This window comes from Hylobates moloch, unplaced genomic scaffold (assembly GCF_009828535.3).
Source record: "Hylobates moloch isolate HMO894 unplaced genomic scaffold, HMol_V3 SCAFFOLD_18, whole genome shotgun sequence".
Classification (NCBI taxonomy): Eukaryota; Metazoa; Chordata; class Mammalia; order Primates; family Hylobatidae; genus Hylobates; species Hylobates moloch.
This window is the reverse complement of record NW_026652293.1, coordinates 11,564,286-11,584,494: the sequence shown is the minus strand read 5'-3', so window position 1 is coordinate 11,584,494 and position 20,209 is coordinate 11,564,286. Positions and strand designations below refer to the sequence as shown.

Genomic DNA, 20,209 nt, shown 5'->3' with positions numbered 1-20,209 from the left:
CACACACACACACACACACACATACACACAAACACACACACACCTAGTATGGGTCTCCGCCTGCAGGGGGCGCTCAGGACAGGGCTGTAAACAGTTCCAGCGTATGCATTTCATTTTTTCTCCCTCTCAGCTCCAGATCTGGGGCGACCCAGGGTTGGGAGTGTTTGAGGATGGAGGACGCTGGATCAAGTGTCCAGGAATTGTGAGAGTTGAGGCAGTTAGGGGCTGTAAACTAATCTGCTGCCTTTGTGGTGGACAGAGCAGATTAGGAGACTGGGAGATGAGAAAGGAAGGGAACCATTGTCTAGGACAAAAGCAAGAGAGAATGAGAATTGGGACAGGACCTGGGCTCCCACCCTCACTTACCTGGGGCAGATGAGCGCTCAGGACCCAAAGGAGTTAGAGCCGGGAACCAGATCACCTCTCAGGCCACCCTGGACCTGGCCCCCTAGCGCAGTTACCTGCTTCAGGGTGTGTGACTGGGTGGCCAGGATCCCTTCACAGACATGCCACCCATGCAGTCACACAGGGCCCCGTGCTTGGGCCATTGCTCTGCTGTTGCCATGTTATTTTTTTGGTTGTGTGTGTGTGTGTTATTTTATTTTATTTTTTTGAGACAGGATCTTGCACTGTCACCCTGGCTGGAGTGCAATGGTATGATCTCCGCTCACTGCAGCCTCAACTCCCTGGGCTCAAGTGATCCTCCCACCTCAGCTTCCTGAGTAGCCGAGACCACAGGTGCACACCACCACAAACAGCTAATTTTAAAGTTTTTTTTTAATTAAAAAACTTAAAACTTATAGTGGGGTCTCACTATATTGCCCAGGCTGGTCTTGAACTTGCTGGGATTACAGGCGAGAGACCTGTGTAAATTTTTTTTTTTTTTTTTTTTTTTTAGGCGGAGTCTCGCTCTGTCGCCCAGGCTGGAGTGCAGTGGCGCAATCTTGGCTCACTGCAAGCTCCGCCTCCCGGGTTCATGCCATTCTCCTGCCTCAGCCTCTCCGAGTACCACCACGCCCGGCTAATTTTTTGTATTTTTTTTTTTTAGTAGAGACGGGGTTTCACCGTGGTCTCGATCTCCTGACCTCGTGATCCGCCTGCCTCAGCCTCCCAAAGTGCTGGGATTACAAGCGTGAGCCACCACGCCCGGCCTCCTGTGTAAATTTTTAATAATTTTATTACAAGGAGCCCCACATTTTTATTTTGCACTGGGTGCTGCAAATTATTTTATTTATTTATTTATTTATTTATTTATTGAGACAGAGTCTCGCTCTGTCACCCAGGCTGGAGTGCAATGGCGCTATCTTGGCTCACTGCAACCTCCACCTCTCAGGTTCAAGCGATTCTTCTGCCTCAGCCTCTCAAGTAGCTGGGATTATAGGCTCCTGCCACCATGCCTGGCTAATTTTTGTATTTTTAGTAGAGACGGGTTTTCGCCATGTTGGCCAGGCTGGTCTCAAACTCCTGACCTCAGGTGATCCACCCGCCTTGGCCTCCCAAAGTGCTGGGATTACAGGTGTGAGCCACTGTGCCCGGCCGGTCCTGCAAATTATGTAGCCCTTTCTCCCCTTAACCTAGGGGCTAGGGCAGGAGGGGATGAGAGGAAGGGGTCTCCTTCTCAGGGATGCCACAGGAGAGATGAGGCAGCCTTTGTCCAGACGGGCAGGAGGTGGCCCCAGGACTAGAGGGGAGACTGAGCATCTTTGGGTTGGAGGTGCTTCTTGGCCCGAGCGTGGCATGTGCAGGGGCCAGGGACTATGGGGTACATTGTGCTACAGTGGGCACAGGGGGCACACCAGAGTCTCAGTGTTTCTGGGAATGAGGCAGTTGTCAGGCTCTGGCAGGCAGGGATTCTGCTTGAAAGGGAGGGCAGAGGGCCCATCCCACAGATGTCAGATCCTGTGTGTGTTGGCCTCCTTCCCAGTTTCTTATAAATCTAGCAGAGTGGGTAAGTGCACAAACCCCAGAGCCACTCCACCTGAGTTCAGATTCTGGCTCTGCCTTTTACCAATCCTTGGGGAAAGATTTACCCTCTTTGTGCCTTAGTTTCCTCACCTGTAATAGAGGGATGACAATGATGCCTTGTTAAATGAGTTAATATATGCAAAGTTCCTAGAATGGCGTCTGGCACACAGTAACTGTTCAATGGATGTTAGCTATTATTTTTCATTTATTCAACCTATGAATATGTATTAAGTATACACTTAGTAGTAGGCACAGCTGTGCTAGGCGCTGACACTAACTTTCACTGCAAAAAACAGAGTCCCTGGTCCAGCTGCGGAGATAAATTCTTAGTAACACCCCGAGTGAGCGCCTGGACTTGGGAAATCCTACCACTGACCTGCAGAGCCCTGCTGGCTCAGCCCCTCCCTCCAGTCTCCCACCCTCCTGCTGCAGTTTTTCTCTGTCCTGTGGAGTGAGGAGCTGCATGAGTCCTCTGGAGGAAGGAGGTGCTTCCAAAGTTTCCCTCCTCCAATTTTGTCGCAACCCTCCTGACTCCAGCAACTGGAACTTTAGGTTTCTTCTCTGGTGGAAGTGGGATCCGGAGACCCCGGGCTAGGACCCTGTCTTTGCCGCCAACATGCTGAGTGCCTTTGGACAAGTCCTCTGATGCCTTTGGGTCTGTTTCCTATGGGGTGAGAGTTCCTGAGCCCAGGATATTATAGAGACAAATGATGGTGTATAAGTAAAGATACAGATAGGGGAGAGAGAGAGGAGAAGGAGGAGAGAGAGAGAGAGAGAAGGGGCATGAGAGAGCCAATGATGAGGAGACTGTGATGTGAGGGAAGTGCCAGGGTCCCCTGAGATTTGCAGTGTTCACTCCGTGAGACTTGAGATCCCAGGGGCCGGGACAGGACATGGCCATCATCAGCACCTCAAGGGCTGTGTGCCTAGCCAGAACAAGGCCCCCCATTAACTATGTGCAGCCAGTGGAAAGAGGAATGCCCACCCCCCCGCCAGCCGACGCCACACCAGCCCTCGCCTCGTTGCCCACTCCCCTACTCTGAATGCAGAAGCCCAGGGTGCCACCTCCCCCTCTGCCTGCCCTGCCTCCACCTGCCAGAAAGCATTAGCTTCACTGTCTAGACTGGCATGGGGGCGCAAAGGCACCATGTTGCGGGGCCCAGGGCACCTGCTGGGGGTGGGGTTTGGGGTCAGGAAATACCTGGTCTAACCCCTGGAACCCTAGCATGCCCAGTGCCAATGAGCAAATGGCCCTAGAGCCATAGGGGTAGAGAGTGTAGTAAAAGGGGAAGGCTTGGAAGCTCAGAAAGTTGGCCTGGGGAGCCCTTCTGACACCTTACTCCAGCCCCTTACCCCTAACCTGGGCAGGGACCTCCAGATGGGCAGATCAAGTCATTACACCCCACCATTTGCTTAGTGTTTGACCCCCTGGGAATGTGATCACTGGGAAGTTCTTCCTAGAGTCCCTCCTCTTCCTACTATAGTGTCCCCGAGTTTCCCTCCTGTTTTGGCCAGAGGGGAGAGAGCCCAAATCTAACCCCTTCTTTGTAGCCCCGTAAGCAATGGTGGGGTGACCTGGGTTTCATTTCACTTTCTCCATGAGGAAGTGATCCTGGCCTAAAAAGGCAACCTTGGAGACGCCACATCTGCCGTCCCCAGGGATCCTGGAGGGGCTGCCTGCTGCTGAGGAGGTCAGAGGCCTCTGCCTGCTCCTCCTCAGAAATCCACACATCCACTCAGCCTGCCTGCCCCACAGTGTTCTGGGCTGCAGCTAGTCCAGGCAACATCTTTGTGAGAAATAGAAAAGGGTGCCCCTTGCCCCAGTGGCCCTACCATGTGGGAAGCGGGCAGAGTTGATGAGTGGGGCAGGAGCAGATTTTGTCCTCTGGTTGGCCCCTTGGCCAGACACCTTTGTCTAGACCAGGCCACAGTGGCATATTTCTATGAGTCAGCCTGGTCAATGCTTAGTTAAAAAAAGTGATTTAAAACATATTTATAAAAGATTGTTTAAAGGAGATTTATTCTATGGATTCCCTTGGATATCCTAAAGCCTTTCACACAAAGTATGGTTCACAGCCCAGCAGCATAGCATCGGCATCATGTGGGAGCATGTGAGGAATGCAGAAGCTCAGGCCTCAACCCTGACCTACTGAGCCAGAATCTGCATTTTAGGGTTTGCCAAGCACTGCCTCAAGCTTATTCATGGAATAAGTCAGATCATCAATGGAGCTGCTGGACAGCCACTTTCTACTCCATCTCCTACAGAACTGCTTTTACCTAGTTTGTACTTAGGTGATGCACCATTGGTTTATATCCAGGTCTATAAGGAACAGCCCTATGGACATCACGGTTGATTTACTGCAAGGATGTGGTGAAGAAATGGGTTCAGACCAGAAGCCTGCAGCTCTGGTGGGGTATCTGGAAGAGGCAAGGAAGCATCAGTTTCATTTAGGATGTAAGGGGCTGGCTGAGATGTCTCTTCCTCTGGGAAACCTTCCCTAATCCCTCAACTCTGGGGGAGGCCTCCCCTCTGTGTGCCTGCCCTACCCTTCCCCAAGGCTTGTTCCCTTGGGTTCTGATTCCTGGTTACTTGTCTGTTTCTCAAACCAGGCTGGGACCCCCAAGAAAGCAGGACCCTGGCCACCATTGCTCTCCTGGTATCCTCAGTGCTGGCCCAAGCCCTCTGCACATGGGCACTCAAAAATATTGGCGGAATGAGTAAAGAGATGAATGAATGAATGAACAAATGACTGGCCAGAGGCAGGGAGGTACAGAGCAGAAAAACAAAAACAAAAACCCTAGGCTGGAGCAGATGGACTTATCTGAGAGAGAGGGAGGGAGGGCAGCCCTCTTCAGACCTGGTAGTAGCACTAACCTGGCTCCACCACAGGCAGGAGCCCGAGGTGTGGCTTCCAACCCAGACAGCTGCGGTGAGGATGGAGCCGCACTGGGGAGCCTCTTAAGCTGCCAGCCAGCCAGCTCATGGCCAGGCTTGGGTTTCATTAGAGTGAGACATCTGTTCTATAAACCCTTCCACTTAGAAGCTTTTGCCTTTCCTATTCATTCTCTTGATTTTTTTTAAAAGAAAACTTCTTTTGAAAATTTCCATCCAATTCCAAACAAGCTAGGACGAACAAAGGTATGTGCCTGCCCCAGGCTTGGGTAGAGGACTCTAGCAACTTGAGGCGTGGGTTCTTGAATCTCCACAGTGTGCCTGACACTTGCCCAGGCTCCGAAGATCCAAGAGAAGTAAGACTTGAATTTTGCATTGAGAGAGATTACGATTGGGTCAGAAAATTGCCATCCTGTGCATTAAGCATGAGGCAGGAGACAAGCATAGGCTGGTTGTGGGGGCACTTAGAAGGTGGGTAGGATGGGGCAGCAGCGGGAAGGAATGTGTCTCATTGTGGAATCCTGTGAAGATCCAAGGAGCTGGGACCAATGGCCAGTTAACCCTGGGAGAGAAGTCTGGAAACACCAAAGCCCATGGCCATGCCAGCAAATCTCAAGTGTTTATTGAGCATCTACTATGTGCCAGAGCCTGGGGAAAGTGCTGGGGATACACAGATGAGTACGATGAAACAATATACAGAAATAAACATCCAATTTCATTTAATGACATAAAAGCTGAGAATTATTCACAGGATGCCATGGGAACCTAGAGGGGAGCCCTCAGAAAGCCTGAGGTTCACGAAGACTTTCAGAGTTTGTTTTTTTGAGACAGAGTCTCACTCTGTTACCCAGGCTGGAGTGCGGTGGTGTGATCTTGGTTCATTGCAACCTCTGCCTCCCAGCCTCCCAGGTTCAAGCAATTCTCCTGACTCAGTCTCCCAGGTAGCTGGGATTACAGGCATGTGCCACCAGACCCGGCTAATTTTTGTATTTTTGTAGAGATGGGGTTTCACCATGTTGGCCAGGCTGGTCTCAAACTCCTGGCCTCCAGTGATCCGCCTGCCTTGGCCTCCCAAAGTGCTGGGATTACAGGCGTGAGCCACTGCGCCTGGCCCAGAGTTTGTTTTTTTAAACTAAATATAATATACATAATAGAAAAGCGTACATATCATAAGTGTATAGCTTGGTACATTTTCGTAAGCAAATACACTTGTGTAACCAGCACCTGGACCAAGAAAGAGAACATCATCAGAAGCCCTCCACCCCCATGCCCTCTGCTGGTCACTACCCACCCCCACAAAGATAGCAACGATCATGATTTCTAACAACATAGGTAGGCTGTGCCTGTGTTTTGAACCTTATCATAAATGGGGCATTATTTTGCATCTGGCTTCTTTTCCTCACCATGTTTGAGGATTCACCCATGTTGCTGCTAGTGGTCATAGTTCGTTCATCCTCATTGTGTCATGGTACTCACTATGGGTGAATACAACCCAGTTTACCCATTCCACTATTGATGGGCAACTGGACATGTTCCAGTTGGGAGTATCGTGGCTAGCACTGCTATGAGCAGTTTTGTACGGTTGTCTAGTGAGCATATGGATGTTTCTGTTGGTTAAGTCCCCGGGAATGGAATTGCGGAATCAGAGTAGATCCAAGGGAGTCTCAAGGGGGTGAGAATGACTTTCCTAGGTGGAGAAGTGCGGGATGGGTCACTGGCTTGGGCCAGTGATGGAGGGCGAGCAGAGGGAGGGGCAGGAGGAAGCCACAGTGGGAAGAGGGGCTTCAGGACCAGCAGCACACCGAGGCTCTGCTGATTGCTCCCCACTTACCTGGGTTAGATTCCAGTGGCTGCCGTGACAAAGTACCGCAAACTGGGTGGCCTAAAACAACAGAAGTTTATTCTTTCACAGTTCTGGACGCCAGAAACCCAATATCAAGATGTGAGCAGGGCCACATTCCTGTCAATGGCTCTAGGGGAGAACCCACTGCGTGACTCTTCCAGCTTCTCGTGGTTACCACATCACTCCAATCTCTGCTTCTGTCTTCACCTCACCTTCTTCTCTATGTGTGAGCTCTGCGTGTCTACACAAGGGCAATTGACATTGGATTTAGAGCCCACTCAGATAATCCAGGAGGATCTCCTCATCTCAAGATCTCTTACTTAGCTACATCTGCAAAGGCCATTTTTTCAAGTAAGATCATATTCACAGGTTCCAGGGATTAGGAGGTAGACGCACCTTTAGGCAGGCCACCATTCATCCACCACACTTTCTCTCACTCCCATGCTAACACCCCCAGCTCATTTCCCCTCTTTGCACAGCTCTGAGGCAGGCCACTTTCTGATGGCAAATCATGTCTCTCTTGGCCAGCTCAGGCCAAGCTTCCTCCAGGAAGCCCTCCCTGACCCACAGGTACTTGAGATTCCTCCAGCACTAATGTATAAGGCTCTGTCCAGCAGTATCTGTGGTTCTGAATATCTCCTCAGACCGAAGTTCCCTGAGGGCAGGGAACACACACTGTTCAAAGGGGCACACACACTTTCTCCAGTGCTCATCCAGGGCTCTGCATAAACCGGCTTTGGCAATAAGGAACTTGGGCTGAAGGCACCTTTCCAACAGTGTCTGGTCCAGCCCAGGGCATCATGCCCCGTAACAGCCCCGATGTCCAACACTTCCCCATGTCCTCTCCTCCCCCTAGACACTGCCACCTTAGGGGTCCTGGCTGTTACTTCGTCCCAGGGCCTGACTGGTAGTCTTAGTTACACACACAACACAGGGGAGGGAGGAAGGAGCTTGGGGCAAAGGGAGGGAGCCCAGCCCTTTGCCTTTCCTTGGAGAAGGCAAGGGAGACAGGAATGCCTTTGGCTGGGAGACCCTGCCAGAGATCAGAAGATCAAAGTATGAGAAGATCAGGGGCGAGGCAGGTGGCACTCACTTGGAGGCACCAGAGAGAAGTGGCAGCTGCTGCCTCCTAAGGGCAGGGCTGACCCAGAACGCCCTCCTCTACCCACAGCCTCCCCAGCCCATCTTTCCTAACTTTATAGCCCTGCTTCTCCACCAGGAGAGGCTCTGTTGGTTACATGCAGGTGAGGAGATGGATGTCCACTCACATTCATGCTACACCCATGGGTTCTCCCATTTAAATCTCACAACATTATCTTACGAGGAATATTAGATACTATTTTATAGATGCAGAAACTGAGGCACAGAGAGGAAAGGAACTAGTCCAATATCAAACAACTGCTAAGTGTTAGGGCCAAGATACGAACTCTGGCAGTCTGACCCCAGAGCCACTGAGGATTACATTATAAGGGCAGGCAGAGAACTCTATTCAGTCCAACTGCAGCATGAAGGAGTGAGGCTAGGTATCAGGAAGAACTTCTTGCTGGGCAGGTATTTTAGATCCAGATCTTGTATCTAGTCTTTCTATAGCTTTGATGAACCAAATAGTTCGGGAGTTAGGGAAGAGGGTAGATGGGTGGGACGCTATCCAGAGGGAAGGGCATACGAGAGAAGCGGCAGAAGGAGAGAGGATCAGCGCGGAGGGTGGCGGGCACTGGACCGCAGAACTGGCACTCGAGGCCCCAGGGGCCGGAATGCGCTCGGAGGGAAGAGGGCCGGTCAGCGCGGGCGGGACAGAACCTCCCCCGGGCTGGGAGTGCAGGGCGCGGTGCGCCCAGGTGGGCTTGGGGGAGGGGTGCCGAGCTCCGGAAAGTTCCACAGGTCTTCCGCAGCCCTGGGGCGCAGGACCCAGAAGCCGACGCGACGGGTGGGGCGCTAATCCCCCTCCATTGTTCCGGGAGCCGAGGCCGCCTCCCCACTTCCGGACCCTTTCAGCCATGGGGCGGGCGGCGCGGGCAGGGGCGGGCAGGGGCACTGCCAGGCGGGCTGGGGTGGGCAGGGGCGCGCGCGCGAGGCTGGTCCCCGCTCCCGGGGCCGCCGCTTAGCTCCCGGGTACGTGCGTGCAGCTAGGGGCTCCACTGAACCACCTGGCGTGGGTTCGCGCTGTCAATTCTTTGTGACACAGTGGGAAGTAACTTGATATTTCCGAATCTCCGTTTCTTCATTTGAAATGGGAATAAATAATGCTTCGTTCCCTGACCTATTAAAAAGGATCAAATTAAATGAAACCAAGGATGTTCAAGAGCTCTATAAACTGCAAAGACGTGGAGTGGGGGTCTCTGGAGAGGCGGAAAGGTGGCGAGACCCCTTAATTTTGCTGAACCTCATCTGTAAAATGGGTCAGTGAAGTCTTTAGCACAGTGTGTGATCCAGCAAACGTAGCTCTTTTTATTATATGCTCTGAACTTTATCTTCTGCTCTTTTCCCCTAGATTCAAATTGAGTCTGGGATCCCGTCCAATTTAGAAAACCCTCTGGCTAGGGTAGGGGTAGATGGTGTTTGGGTGCACCTGGGTGTGTGTGTGTGTGTGTGTGTGTGTGTGTTGGTGAGTTGAGTTGCTGGGTTGGGAAGGAGGGTGCTCTGATGTAAAAGAAAAGCTCCCATCAGGGATGGGGTTAGTGAGGGTGGTGGGGGTGGTGGGGGTGGTGAGGGTGGGACTCTGAATAGAGAGGGCTTTCTCCAGTTTTCCACCCCCAGACACACCCTGCCTGTTTATCCATGAAATAAAGCAGCAGGACAAGGAGCGTCAGCTAAACAAACAAGGCTCAGAGATGTGGTCTGACTTCACCTTCCCAGTCCTTGTGCAGCCCTAGTTCTTCCCACCTGCACCAGCTCCACCCAGTTCCTCTCCTGGGGGCCCTGGCTGGGAGCTCAGGGATTTCCATCCGAGGAGGGAAGTGCAGTTTTTACCCATGGAGATGTCTGATCTAATGGGATGTCTCAGTCCTTCTTTCTAAGGGGCTTCCAGTCTGATAGGGTAAACGGAATTCACGCCCACATACCTCCACACACAGAAACAGTGCCCTCCTAGACGGAGCTGGAGATCAGAATGAGAGACGCTGGTGAGTCAGGGGAGACCAGGCTTAGCAGGATTGAGTGGGCAAGTCCTCTAATCCACAGCCACTGCCGTTTTCATGTGCTGGATTCATTCCATTTCCCTCCTGCCTCAGAATCTGTCTTCCGTCCCTCTTCAATCCCTTGTCCAGGACCCGCAGGTGGGGTGCCCACCCCTCGGAAGCTGTAGAAAATGAGCCTTGAAGCTGTGTGTGTATGTGGCAAGGACAGACAACTGGGAGCCGTGGAGGAGCTCCCGGCCTGTCTGGGGAGACCAGCCGCATGAATGAGCAATCTGAGATTAGGAGATGACAGTTTTAATCGAGGACAGGATCGTATGGCCTCACTTTGTGACTGAACCCGCAGAGATCAGAGTCAAAAGGCCAAAGGGATTAGTCTGAGGAAGCCCTGTGACACTTAAGTCCCAGTCCCAGCACTTGTCACTCAGGCTTGTAATTGTCCACTCTGTTGTCATTGTCCCCACCTAACTTGGCTCTTTGAGGACAGGGACCATCTGCGATTGGACTTTGCCGCTTCGTCGCCTAGCATAGTGCCTGATGTATACTAAGTGCTCAATAAATGTTGAATAGACAAATGGCTGCATGACTAAATGAACGGTTGAAGGTTGGAGGCTTCTTGCAGGAGGAGGTACTTGAACTGGGCTTCAGTAAATGGTTGAGTCAGGTGGTGATGCTCAAAGGTAACATTTGTTGGTTACTTACCATGTGCTAGGCACTGCCCAAGCACTTTACCAGGGAGGAAATTAAGACAGAGAGAGGTGAAGTAATTGTCCAAAATCACAGAAGCCAGTAAGTGGCAGAGCTGGAAATCAAACACAAGTCAGTCTGACAACAGAGGCTGTACCATTGCTGCCCAATAGAATGCCCTGCGATGATGGATGTGTTCTAGAACTGTGCTGTCCAATACAGGAGCCACTAGCTTTATGTGGCTATTGAGCCTTGAAATGTGGCTAGTGCAGCTAAGGAACTGCATTTTAAATTTAATTTTAATGAATTTAAATATAGTCACAAGTGGCTAGTGGCCACTGCACTGGACAGTATAGGTCTTGCATTGTCTCTCAGAGAGGCAGAAGAGAGCAGAGGGGGCCCAGAAGCAGTCCCCCATATTTTCATTGCTCTCCAGAGGCTCTGCTCTGTCATGCTCCTGGGCTGTTCTCAGGTCACACTGTGGCCCCGGCTGGGCCTGGGAGGCCTGGGTCCCTTTAACTTCTCTGCCTGTGGGTGGCATGGCTTGGCAAGGAGGAAGGAGCCATTGAAGGAGAAGCACACACACACATTATGCAATCCTTGTGCCATGCTTTGCTCTCGAGAAGCTTCTCCTGGCTCTGGGCATGGGCAGGGGAACACCTCCCCAGGCTCTCTGAGAGCCACAACTAATTGCATGGGGGCAGGAGTGGCCTTTTGCACCTGACCTGCTGTAACACTTCTGACTGGGATTCAGGAACTTGTGTGGGCCACTCCAGCTTCGCAGCTGTGCCAGGGAGAGCCAGAGATGTCCCCTCAGCCTGGGATGGGCCTAAGTCCTTCCCAAGAGGATTCCCCTGCAGTGCTGTGGGTGGGGACCGGCCCCAGAACTGTCTCCATCTCCTCGCTCTGCCCAGGGGCACACACCCTTGGCATGCTGTTGCTGTCAGATGAACCCCTTTCATTAAGAATAGGTCAGAGCAATACGATTGAACCTAAAGTTGGCTCCTATGGTGGTGCCAAACCATGAATTCCCAAATCTAGCATTTTTGAGAGAGAGGAACCTCTTCTGGGTCTCGTCCCTCCCTGACCTTCTTTCTCTGCCGTCAGGGTTTTAGGAGCCCCACACCACATCGATGAAACACCACGATGCAGTGGACAGTCTCTGACTTCTGACTTCCGTGGTCTTTTAACTCAGGGCAAACAAAACAAAACAAAACAAACAAAAAACCCCACCTTTTTGTTTCTCTCACCTGACTTTTAGGAATGTCTTCCCCTGCCTTTATCCCTCCCAGCCCCACCTGAATGAATTGGGTCACCTTCTGGCAACACTGTGGGTGCCCAGCATCTCCCTGGCTCAGTCTGACCTGCACAAGATTTGCCTTTGCTTAGCAACCGCCAGGGACTCTCTCTCCCCTCACAAATAACCCCGCACTCCAGGCACCCCTCCAGCTTCTCTTTTACTATCTTCCCCCACATCCTGTCCTCTCCATCACAAGCCCTCCTGCCACTCCAGGCAGTCTGGGAGACATTCCTTTTACCAACAAGGGAGCCAAGAAAGGGCAAAATAAAGCAATAGCCCTTTTATTTAAAAATACAGCATTGTTCTCACGCAGGACTCTGTGCAAAGCCAGAGAGAACAGGTTGTGCTCTTATGTGTGTGTGAAGATAGACACACTTTTTCCTGATGGAAGTACACTCCCTTGTTTGGATGTTTGTGAAAATTGCAAAAAATCTGAGAGAACTTTGTGTCATCTTGTGTGTTTGGAATCTCAAAGATGATAGCTAGTATTCAAGTCGTCTCTGATAAGAAGGTGCCATCTAAAGTGGGGAGGCTGTGCTAGAAACTAAGATCAATCTGGTGGGGTGGAAAGAGCATCCCCCAGGGTTTTCGAGACCTACTTGTAACACCCACTCTGCCATGAACTTGCCGTGTGTCCTTAGGTAACTCTGTTCCTCTGAGTCTGTTCCTGCACTAGCAAATTGAAGGAGTGTAGGTAGAGGAAAGTGCCTGCTATTCAGGGGGTGTTTGGAAATGCATAGGGTGTTTTTCTTCATTTAAAATTTTCTTTTAAGAGAGAAAGTCTCAGTCTGTTGTCCAGCCTGGAGTGCAGTGGTACTACCCTAGCTCACTGCAGCTTCAAACTCCCAAGCTCAGGGGATTCTCCTGCCTCAGCCTTCCAAGTAGCTGGGACCCCAGGTGTGTGCCACCGGGTCCGGCTAGTTTTTAATTTTGTGTAGGGATGAGGTCTTGCAATGTTTTCCAGGCTCATGGGGTGTTTTTGATGGTCACAATAATAGGGAGATGCTCCAAACACTTATGAGCAAGGCCAGGGAAGCAAAAAACTCTGCAGCAAGTGGGACAGTCCCGCCCAGTGAAGAACTGCCCATCCACAATGCCGACGGAGCCCCCACAAGTCACATGAGCTGCTCTCTGGTGCTTTCCTGTCTGAACTCAGTTCTGTGGGTTGCTCACGTCTCATCCATGCCCCACCTCATTCTGCCCAGGAAGCCTTCCCTGCTCACCCTCTCTCCTGAGTGTCTATTGTACTCTCCAGTCTGAACACATGGTCTAGAACCTAATTGGGAGGGTGGCTGCAGAGCAGTTTGTAAACCACAAAGCGGAGTACATATGTGGAGGTTTGCCGTCCCTTTGTGAGTAAAAAGTCCTTCCCCAGCAACACCATCAGCTCCTTGATGGCCCAGACCTTGCCCTGGGCTTTGTCTCCATCTCACACAGCATTGAGCTCAGCACACAGAAGCCTGTGGGAAAACAACTTCATGACCTTCAGGGCTGGCCGGGAACTTAGCATTCGTCTAATGGAACCAGGTCCTCTGATTCCAGATTCTGTGTTCTTTCCTCTCTACCCCATCACCTGCTTCTCTTGTTGACAGAAGAATTTAGCAAGTGTTCTCTGAGCACCAAACGGTCTCTGTGGCGGCCAGCCTGTCTCCTGGCTTTTTTCAGTGGGAGAGAACCCCACCTTTGGACTCTCAACAGTGGCCTGTCCTGCTCCTTGCCAAACCATGAGCTGTCTCCTGACATGGCAGGATATGTGCCCAGCTCAGCCTGGCCCTCATGCAGAGGGGTTGCTGCTGAAGGTTGTCTGGGCAGCCCGTTAAGCCCTAGTCAGAGACTGAGAGGAGAAGGCTCTGGAGAAAGCTGCTGGTCCACTGCAGGAGCCAAGGGATTATTTGGAGGAGGACCACACTTTAACTTCTCTAGAGGACAGAGAGCATTGTGAGCAACAGCCTTCATTGGTTGGGTGCCGGCTTGGAACTAAGCATGGGGTAGTTTCTTTATAGGGGTTAGGCCATTGTAGCAGCTGGGGGAGACATTGACAATGGGCAGTAGAAAGAACTTCCCTAGAGTAAAGCTCGGCCACAGGAACATCACCTGTCTATGTCTGTAATGCACTCATTTGGATATTTATTGAGCACCCCATTTGCCAGGCACCCTGATAGGACTGGAGGATACACAGATGACTAAGGTTAAGTCCTTGCCTTGAAGAAACACATAGTCATCTGTGTCATTCTATACTAATAATTATAATTCAGTTAGATGAATAGAATATTAATAATAAGGCATAGTTACTGAGCACTGGATTTTATTTATTTATTTATTTTATTTTATTTTATTTTTTTTTGAGACCGAGTTTCATTCTTGTTGCTCAGGCTGGGGTACAGTGGCGTGATCTTGACTCACTGCAACCTCTTCCTCCTCCCAGGTTCAAGTGATTCTCTTGCCTCAGCCTCCCAAGTAGCTGGGATTACAGGTGACCTTCACCACGCCTGGCTATTTTTTTGTATTTTTAGTAGAGATGGGGTTTTGCCATTTTAGCCAAGCTGGTCTTGAACTCCTGACCTCAGGTGATCCACCCACCTTGGCCTCTCAATGTGCTGGGATTACAGGCATGAGCCACCGCGCCCGGCCAGCACTGTGTTTTATATTTAATTACTCATATACTTCACACTACAACTATTTTTTTCTTTTTTTGAGACAGAATCTCACTCTGTCGCCCAGTCCAGATTGCAGTGGTGTGATCTTGGCTCCCTGCAACTTCCGCCTCCTGAGTTCAAGTGATTCTCCCTGCCTCAGCCTCTCAAGTAGCCGGGATTACAGGCGCCCGTCACCAGGCCCGGCTAACTTTTGTATTTTTAGTAGAGACGGGAATTTCACCATGTTGGCCAGACTGGTCTCGAACTCCTGACCTCAGGTGGTCCACCTGCCTCAGCCTCCCAAAGTGCTGGGATTACAGGCGTGAGTCACCACGCCCAGCCCACATTACAATTCCTGTGAGGTAGCTAGTGTCATTATTTCAATATCACAGGTGAGAAAATGGAGGCTTAGAGATGGGAAGTGACGTGATCAGGGTCACACAGCTAGTGAGTGTTGTGCTGGGGGGATAACAACGGCAGGTGCCATGCTACAGGCATGGTAAGTGCTCAGTAAGCACTGTTGAGTGATCATACGCAAAACACCATGGGGACAGGGGGTGCTGGGAGCACCTCACAAAGGAGGGGACTGTGGGGCATAGCCAACCCCAGGGGCTCGCCTCCTGGCCACTGTAGCTGGCCTTTTCCTGAAAGCGGATCTTAAGTGCTCCTATCAGACACACACACACAGATACACTCACACACCTTCACACACACACACTACGTAAGATGATGACTATCTGAATCAGTTTGATTGTGCTGATTATCTCACATACACTCACACACCTTCACACACACACACTATGTGAGGTGATGACTATCTGAATCAGTTTGATTGTGCTGATTATCTCACAATGTATACAGAGATTAGATTATCAAGTTATATGCCTTAAATCTATACATAAATAAAATAACTGGCCTTTTCCTGGAGGCAGAGATGGGCAACCTGAGTCCACAGTGGGACAGTAGAAAAGGGGTTGCTGCCCCTCCAGCCTCTTCTCCAGCAGGGGAGGTGGGCACAGTTCCCCCAGGTCCACCCCAGGGGACCCAGGGGCTTGTCTTTCACTGCTTCTTCTTCCCATAGGAAAAATTCAAACAGACCCAATCCCCTCGGGCCCTTGGATATGAGCCAGATTGCCTCGGCGGAGGGTCTCCTATGACCCCAGCCCCTTTCAGCTGCTCTCTGACCCCTCCATTCCCCGGCATCCTCCCTCTTATCAAACCTGTTCCCTGTCTCCATGGTGACACCGCCTTACCCAGTTTCCTTGGGTGGTCTGGTTGCCTCACAGGGTGAAACTCTGAGAACATTTTCCTCATGTGCAGCCAGAAACTTCCACTTCCCGTGCCCATGACTGCCCCTCTCTTCTCTCCTCTCCCTTCCCCTCCTGCAAGCCTCTCCCTGAGACATTTCCCATTCCCATCCCATCATGGCTGTGTCCAGTTGAGAGGACTCATAGACCCTCTGGGCATCCCAAGGGCTCCCAAGAAGAAGGCTTCAGGATGGAGTCACAACCCATCATCTCAATCCCCTTGCTGTACATGCATATGTACAGATAAACACATGTGCCCTCGCACATGACACACACATGCCCAGCACCTTCAAAACAAGTACATCCAAGAGCCCAGCTATCCCAACCCACGACACCCACTTCTTGTACATATCTACAAGTTCATGCAGCCAACTGAATGTAGCCACAACCAAACCTCAAGCACCCAAGGATCAAGGTGTCCTCTTATTTCCCCTGGGTCCAGGCATGGCCTGAACGTTTGAGATGTGCTCTCTGAATTGCACAAAAAACCAGCTCCACAGCCAACCTCCCAGGACAGTCATATGTCAGTAGAAACCACCAACATGACAGAGCAACCTCTGTGTTTGGAGTTTCTGTGTGTCAGTTCCTTCCCTGTCATTGTGCAGGCACAGCTTCCCCACAGCAGGGCCCAGTGCCTCTTGCCAGGGCCCTTAGCCATTCCCAGGGCTGGTGGCATTGGCTTGGTGGCTCTTGGCCTTGAAATCCCCACTTCACCTCCCTCTTCCAGCTCTGCATGCTCCTCTTCCTTCCCCTTCCCTTGGCACCAGCCTTACCCCTTTTCCTTTTGTGAGAGAGCCAGCCCTGAATGGGGCTCCCTCCACCCCCCAACAGTTGAAATTCACCCTCCTTGCCCCACCCGACCCCCTTTACTGAGCACTGCAGCTGGGCTTTGTGTTGTTTTGGGGCAGGATGTGGGGGCGGGTGGAGGGGTTCAGGCCCCCTCCTCCACAGGGGAGAACAATGAGGCCGCTAGTCAGGGTGGTGGGGCAGAGGGAGTGGGTGGGGTGGGGGCCGTGGAGGGACATCAGAGCCTCTGCGGCCCGGCCCCTGGAGGGACAGCTGAGTGATGAGGCCTGAGTCACATGCCCCGAGTGCTCCTTGAACTCCCGCTGCGTTCCTGTCGAGACACATCCAGAAATGCACAGGGTAAATATTTAGAGGTAATCATTTTTTTTCGGCACCTCGAGCCTCCTGCCTTGCTGAGAATGAGCCAGGGGTGGGACACCAGGGGGAGGAGTCCGATCTGGCCTAGCTTCTGCAGCTTGGGCTTCTGTGGGCGCCGCCCTACGTTCCCCTGACACTGTCCAGTGTGCTCCTGCACCTTCGCATTTCAGCCACAATCCGAGGCTAGTGGGGCCTGAAAACATCCTGAGGACCAAACCCTGGCTTAAAATCCATCAACAGGCTGGGCGCGGTGGCTCTCTCCTGCAATCCCAGCACTTTGGGAGGCTGAGGCAGGAGGATCACTTGAGGTCAGGAGTTCGAGATCAGCCTGGCCAACATGATGAACCCCATTTCTACTAAAAATACAAAAATAACCAGGCATGGTGGCAGGTGCCCATAATCCCAGCTACTCAGGAGGCTGAGGCAGGAGAATCACTTGAGCCCTGGAGGCGAAGGTTGCAGTGAGCCGAGATCACACCACTGTACTCCAGCCTGGGTGACAACAGTGAAACTCTGGGGAAAAAAAAAATCCATCAACAAACTCTCTGGGTTCTGCCTCTCTCCCACCTGAAACTATGGCCACAGCACACCAGCTACAGCTTCTGTGGATCCCGTTTCTAGACTGGCAAGCCCAGAGGTGTTCTGCAGGGGAGCAGGGAGGGAATGGTAGATGAGAAACAGCGCTGGGTGCAGGATGCCAGTTCCTTGGTTCTACCCTGCACGGAATGTCTTCCTTCCTTGGAGGACATGGAGTCTGGAGCCCAGGCTTTATCAAAGATAAAACATTTGAGACTAAACAGTCTTTTTATAGATTGGAACAGGACTCCCAAGCACACGCTCTCTCGGCTGTTCCCAGCCTGCCTTTCTGGGCACACAGAAAGCACACGCATTTCTTGGGGGGAAATGGAGACACTGAGGTTTGAGGGCGGCAGTGCATGTCTAGAGAAAGGAGAAAGCCTCAAGAAGGCTTGGGGGCAGTGCCCACCTTGTGGTGGTCTGGTCTAAGCCCACCTCTGTACCCCCTCAGGGAAGGGGCAGGCAGAGACGAGAATCAGGCATTAGGAGTTTGAAGTAGGATAGAACGCAAATGTATCAGGCACACACACGCAGTCTCACACACTGTTGCTCACCCAGGCACAAACTGTGAAAAAGATGCCAACACAGGGTGGGACCCACAGAGGAAGGTACCAACTCCTCTCTACTACTTTCCTCCTTCCATCTTTCCCTCAGTGTCCTGTGGGCAGGTGTCGCAGCCCCACAGGCCCGTGGAAAAGGCACCAGCCCCTCTCCCACCAGCCTGGGCGGCTGGGACACCTGCCCACAGGACCCCGAGGGAAAGGCAAGAGGAGAAAAGCAAATATGTACCATGTCCATACTATTTATTAGGCAGTCTGTAAGCATTAGCTCACTTAATCTTTACAAGCACCCTACCAGCTTGGTGCTGTCCTATTTTTATAGATGAGGTCAACTAGGGGCCCAGCAGTCAAGGGCCCAAGGTCTGATAGGTAACTGCAGAGAAGAGATGTGACCTCGGGGCCTTTTGACTTTAAAGCTCAGTGCTCCTTTCTCTTTGTTTTCTTGAGTGTAAAATGGAGATAATGGGCCAGGCGCGGTGGCTCACGCCTGTAATCCCAGCACTTTGGGAGGCCGAGACGGGCGGATCACGAGGTCAGGAGATCGAGACCATCCTGGCTAACATGGTGAAACCCCATCTCTACTAAAAATACAAAAAATTAGCCGGGCGCGGTGGCAGGTGCCTGTAGTCCCAGCTACTCGGGAGGCTGAGGCAGGAGAATGGCGTGAACCCAGGAGGCGGAGCTTGCAGTGAGCCGAGGTCGCGCCACTGCACTCCAGCCTGGGTGAAAGAGCGAGACTCTGTCTCAAAAAAAAAAAAAAAAAAAAAATGGAGATAATGATGGAAGCTAATTTGGGGTTATTGTGAGAATGGAGGGAGGTTGTTTGGATAAAGGTTAGCCAGTGTCTGACACAGAGTGCACCTGCAGTAAATGCCAGGGTAATTATTGTGATTATTTTGTGTGCAGGGCCTCTAAGAACACAGTGACACTGAAACCACCCACAGGGTCTGTCAGATAATATGGGCTTAAGATGATCGAGGCTGTGGATCCGCAGAGGGACTGGGATCCTTACATCACTTGGGAATCTAGTGGTGTGCCAATTCTGTGATGTGCCAAGGTGTCACATCTTCCAGGTGGACTAAGACAGTGGTCCCTAACCTATTTGGCACCAGGGACCAGTTTCACGGAAGACAATTTTTTCCACGGATGGGGGTGGAGTGTGGGGGATGGTTTCGGATGAAACCGTTCCACCTCAGATCATCGGGCATTAGTTAGAGTCTCATAAGGAGCATGCAACCTAGACCCCTCGCATGCGCAGTTCACAGTAGGGTTCGCACTCCTAAGGGAATCTTATGCTGCCTCGGCTGATCTGACAGGAGGTGGAGCTGAGGCGGGAATGCTCACCAGCCTGCTCACCTCCCTCTCTATGTTCCGCCTGGTTCCTAACAGACCAAAGCCTGGTTCCGTTCTGCTGCCCCGGGGTTGGGGACCCCTGGACTAAGGGAAGCAAACAGGTAGAGCCTGGTAGACACCTCAAAGGGCAGTGAAATGCCACTAGCTTTGGGACTGAATCAGAGGATGGTCCCCATGGGGAGCCTAGAGACAGTCGTACCAGTTCATGAATACTGAATGAGCCTGCTCCATAGATCGGAATGGCAGTGATCTCTGGGCCTCAGTTTCCCCACTGGTAAAAAGAGTGGGTGAGATATTATTTGTATTTGGCGATCCCTCCCTTCCTGCTCTGAAATTCTATGAATTTTACTCTAGTTCCTCCCTTTATAGGGAGGCCAGTTTCCTTCATAATCCCAATCACAGCCAGTCCCAGGGGAGTCTCACAAAGGAAGGGTGAAAGGCAGAGGGGAAAGTGGGAGACCATATAGAGAGAATCACCAAATGGCCCAGGAGGCCTGACTTCCAGCTCAGTTCTTGCTCTTAGAGAGAATGCAGCGGCTGTCGTCAGACTGGCTTTGGAGTCAGAATGGCTTGGTGGGGGGTACTGTGGGAACCTCGGAGGTCCCTCGAGGGGGGCTGGCACCTGGACAGTGCCAGATGGCCCAAGTGGGGAGTTCACAGCTCCTTTTTCCATCTTCTCTCCACCAGGGACCTCAGCATGAACAACCTCACAGAGCTTCAGCCTGGCCTCTTCCACCACCTGCGCTTCTTGGAGGAGCTGTGAGTAGATGCTTTGCAGGGTGGGAGGCAAG

At 51.8% G+C, this 20,209-nt stretch overlaps 1 protein-coding gene across 1 annotated transcript in view; it reads left to right on the top strand.

Moving 5' to 3' along the window:
- The window catches only part of LGR6 (leucine rich repeat containing G protein-coupled receptor 6), a 126,211-nt gene that overhangs the window by 10,758 nt on the left and 95,244 nt on the right, over positions 1-20,209 (top strand). The window contains exon 2 of the mRNA XM_032136928.2: positions 20,106-20,177. Coding sequence (XP_031992819.1) covers positions 20,106-20,177 — 72 coding nt within the window. The remainder of the gene's footprint in view (positions 1-20,105; positions 20,178-20,209) is intronic.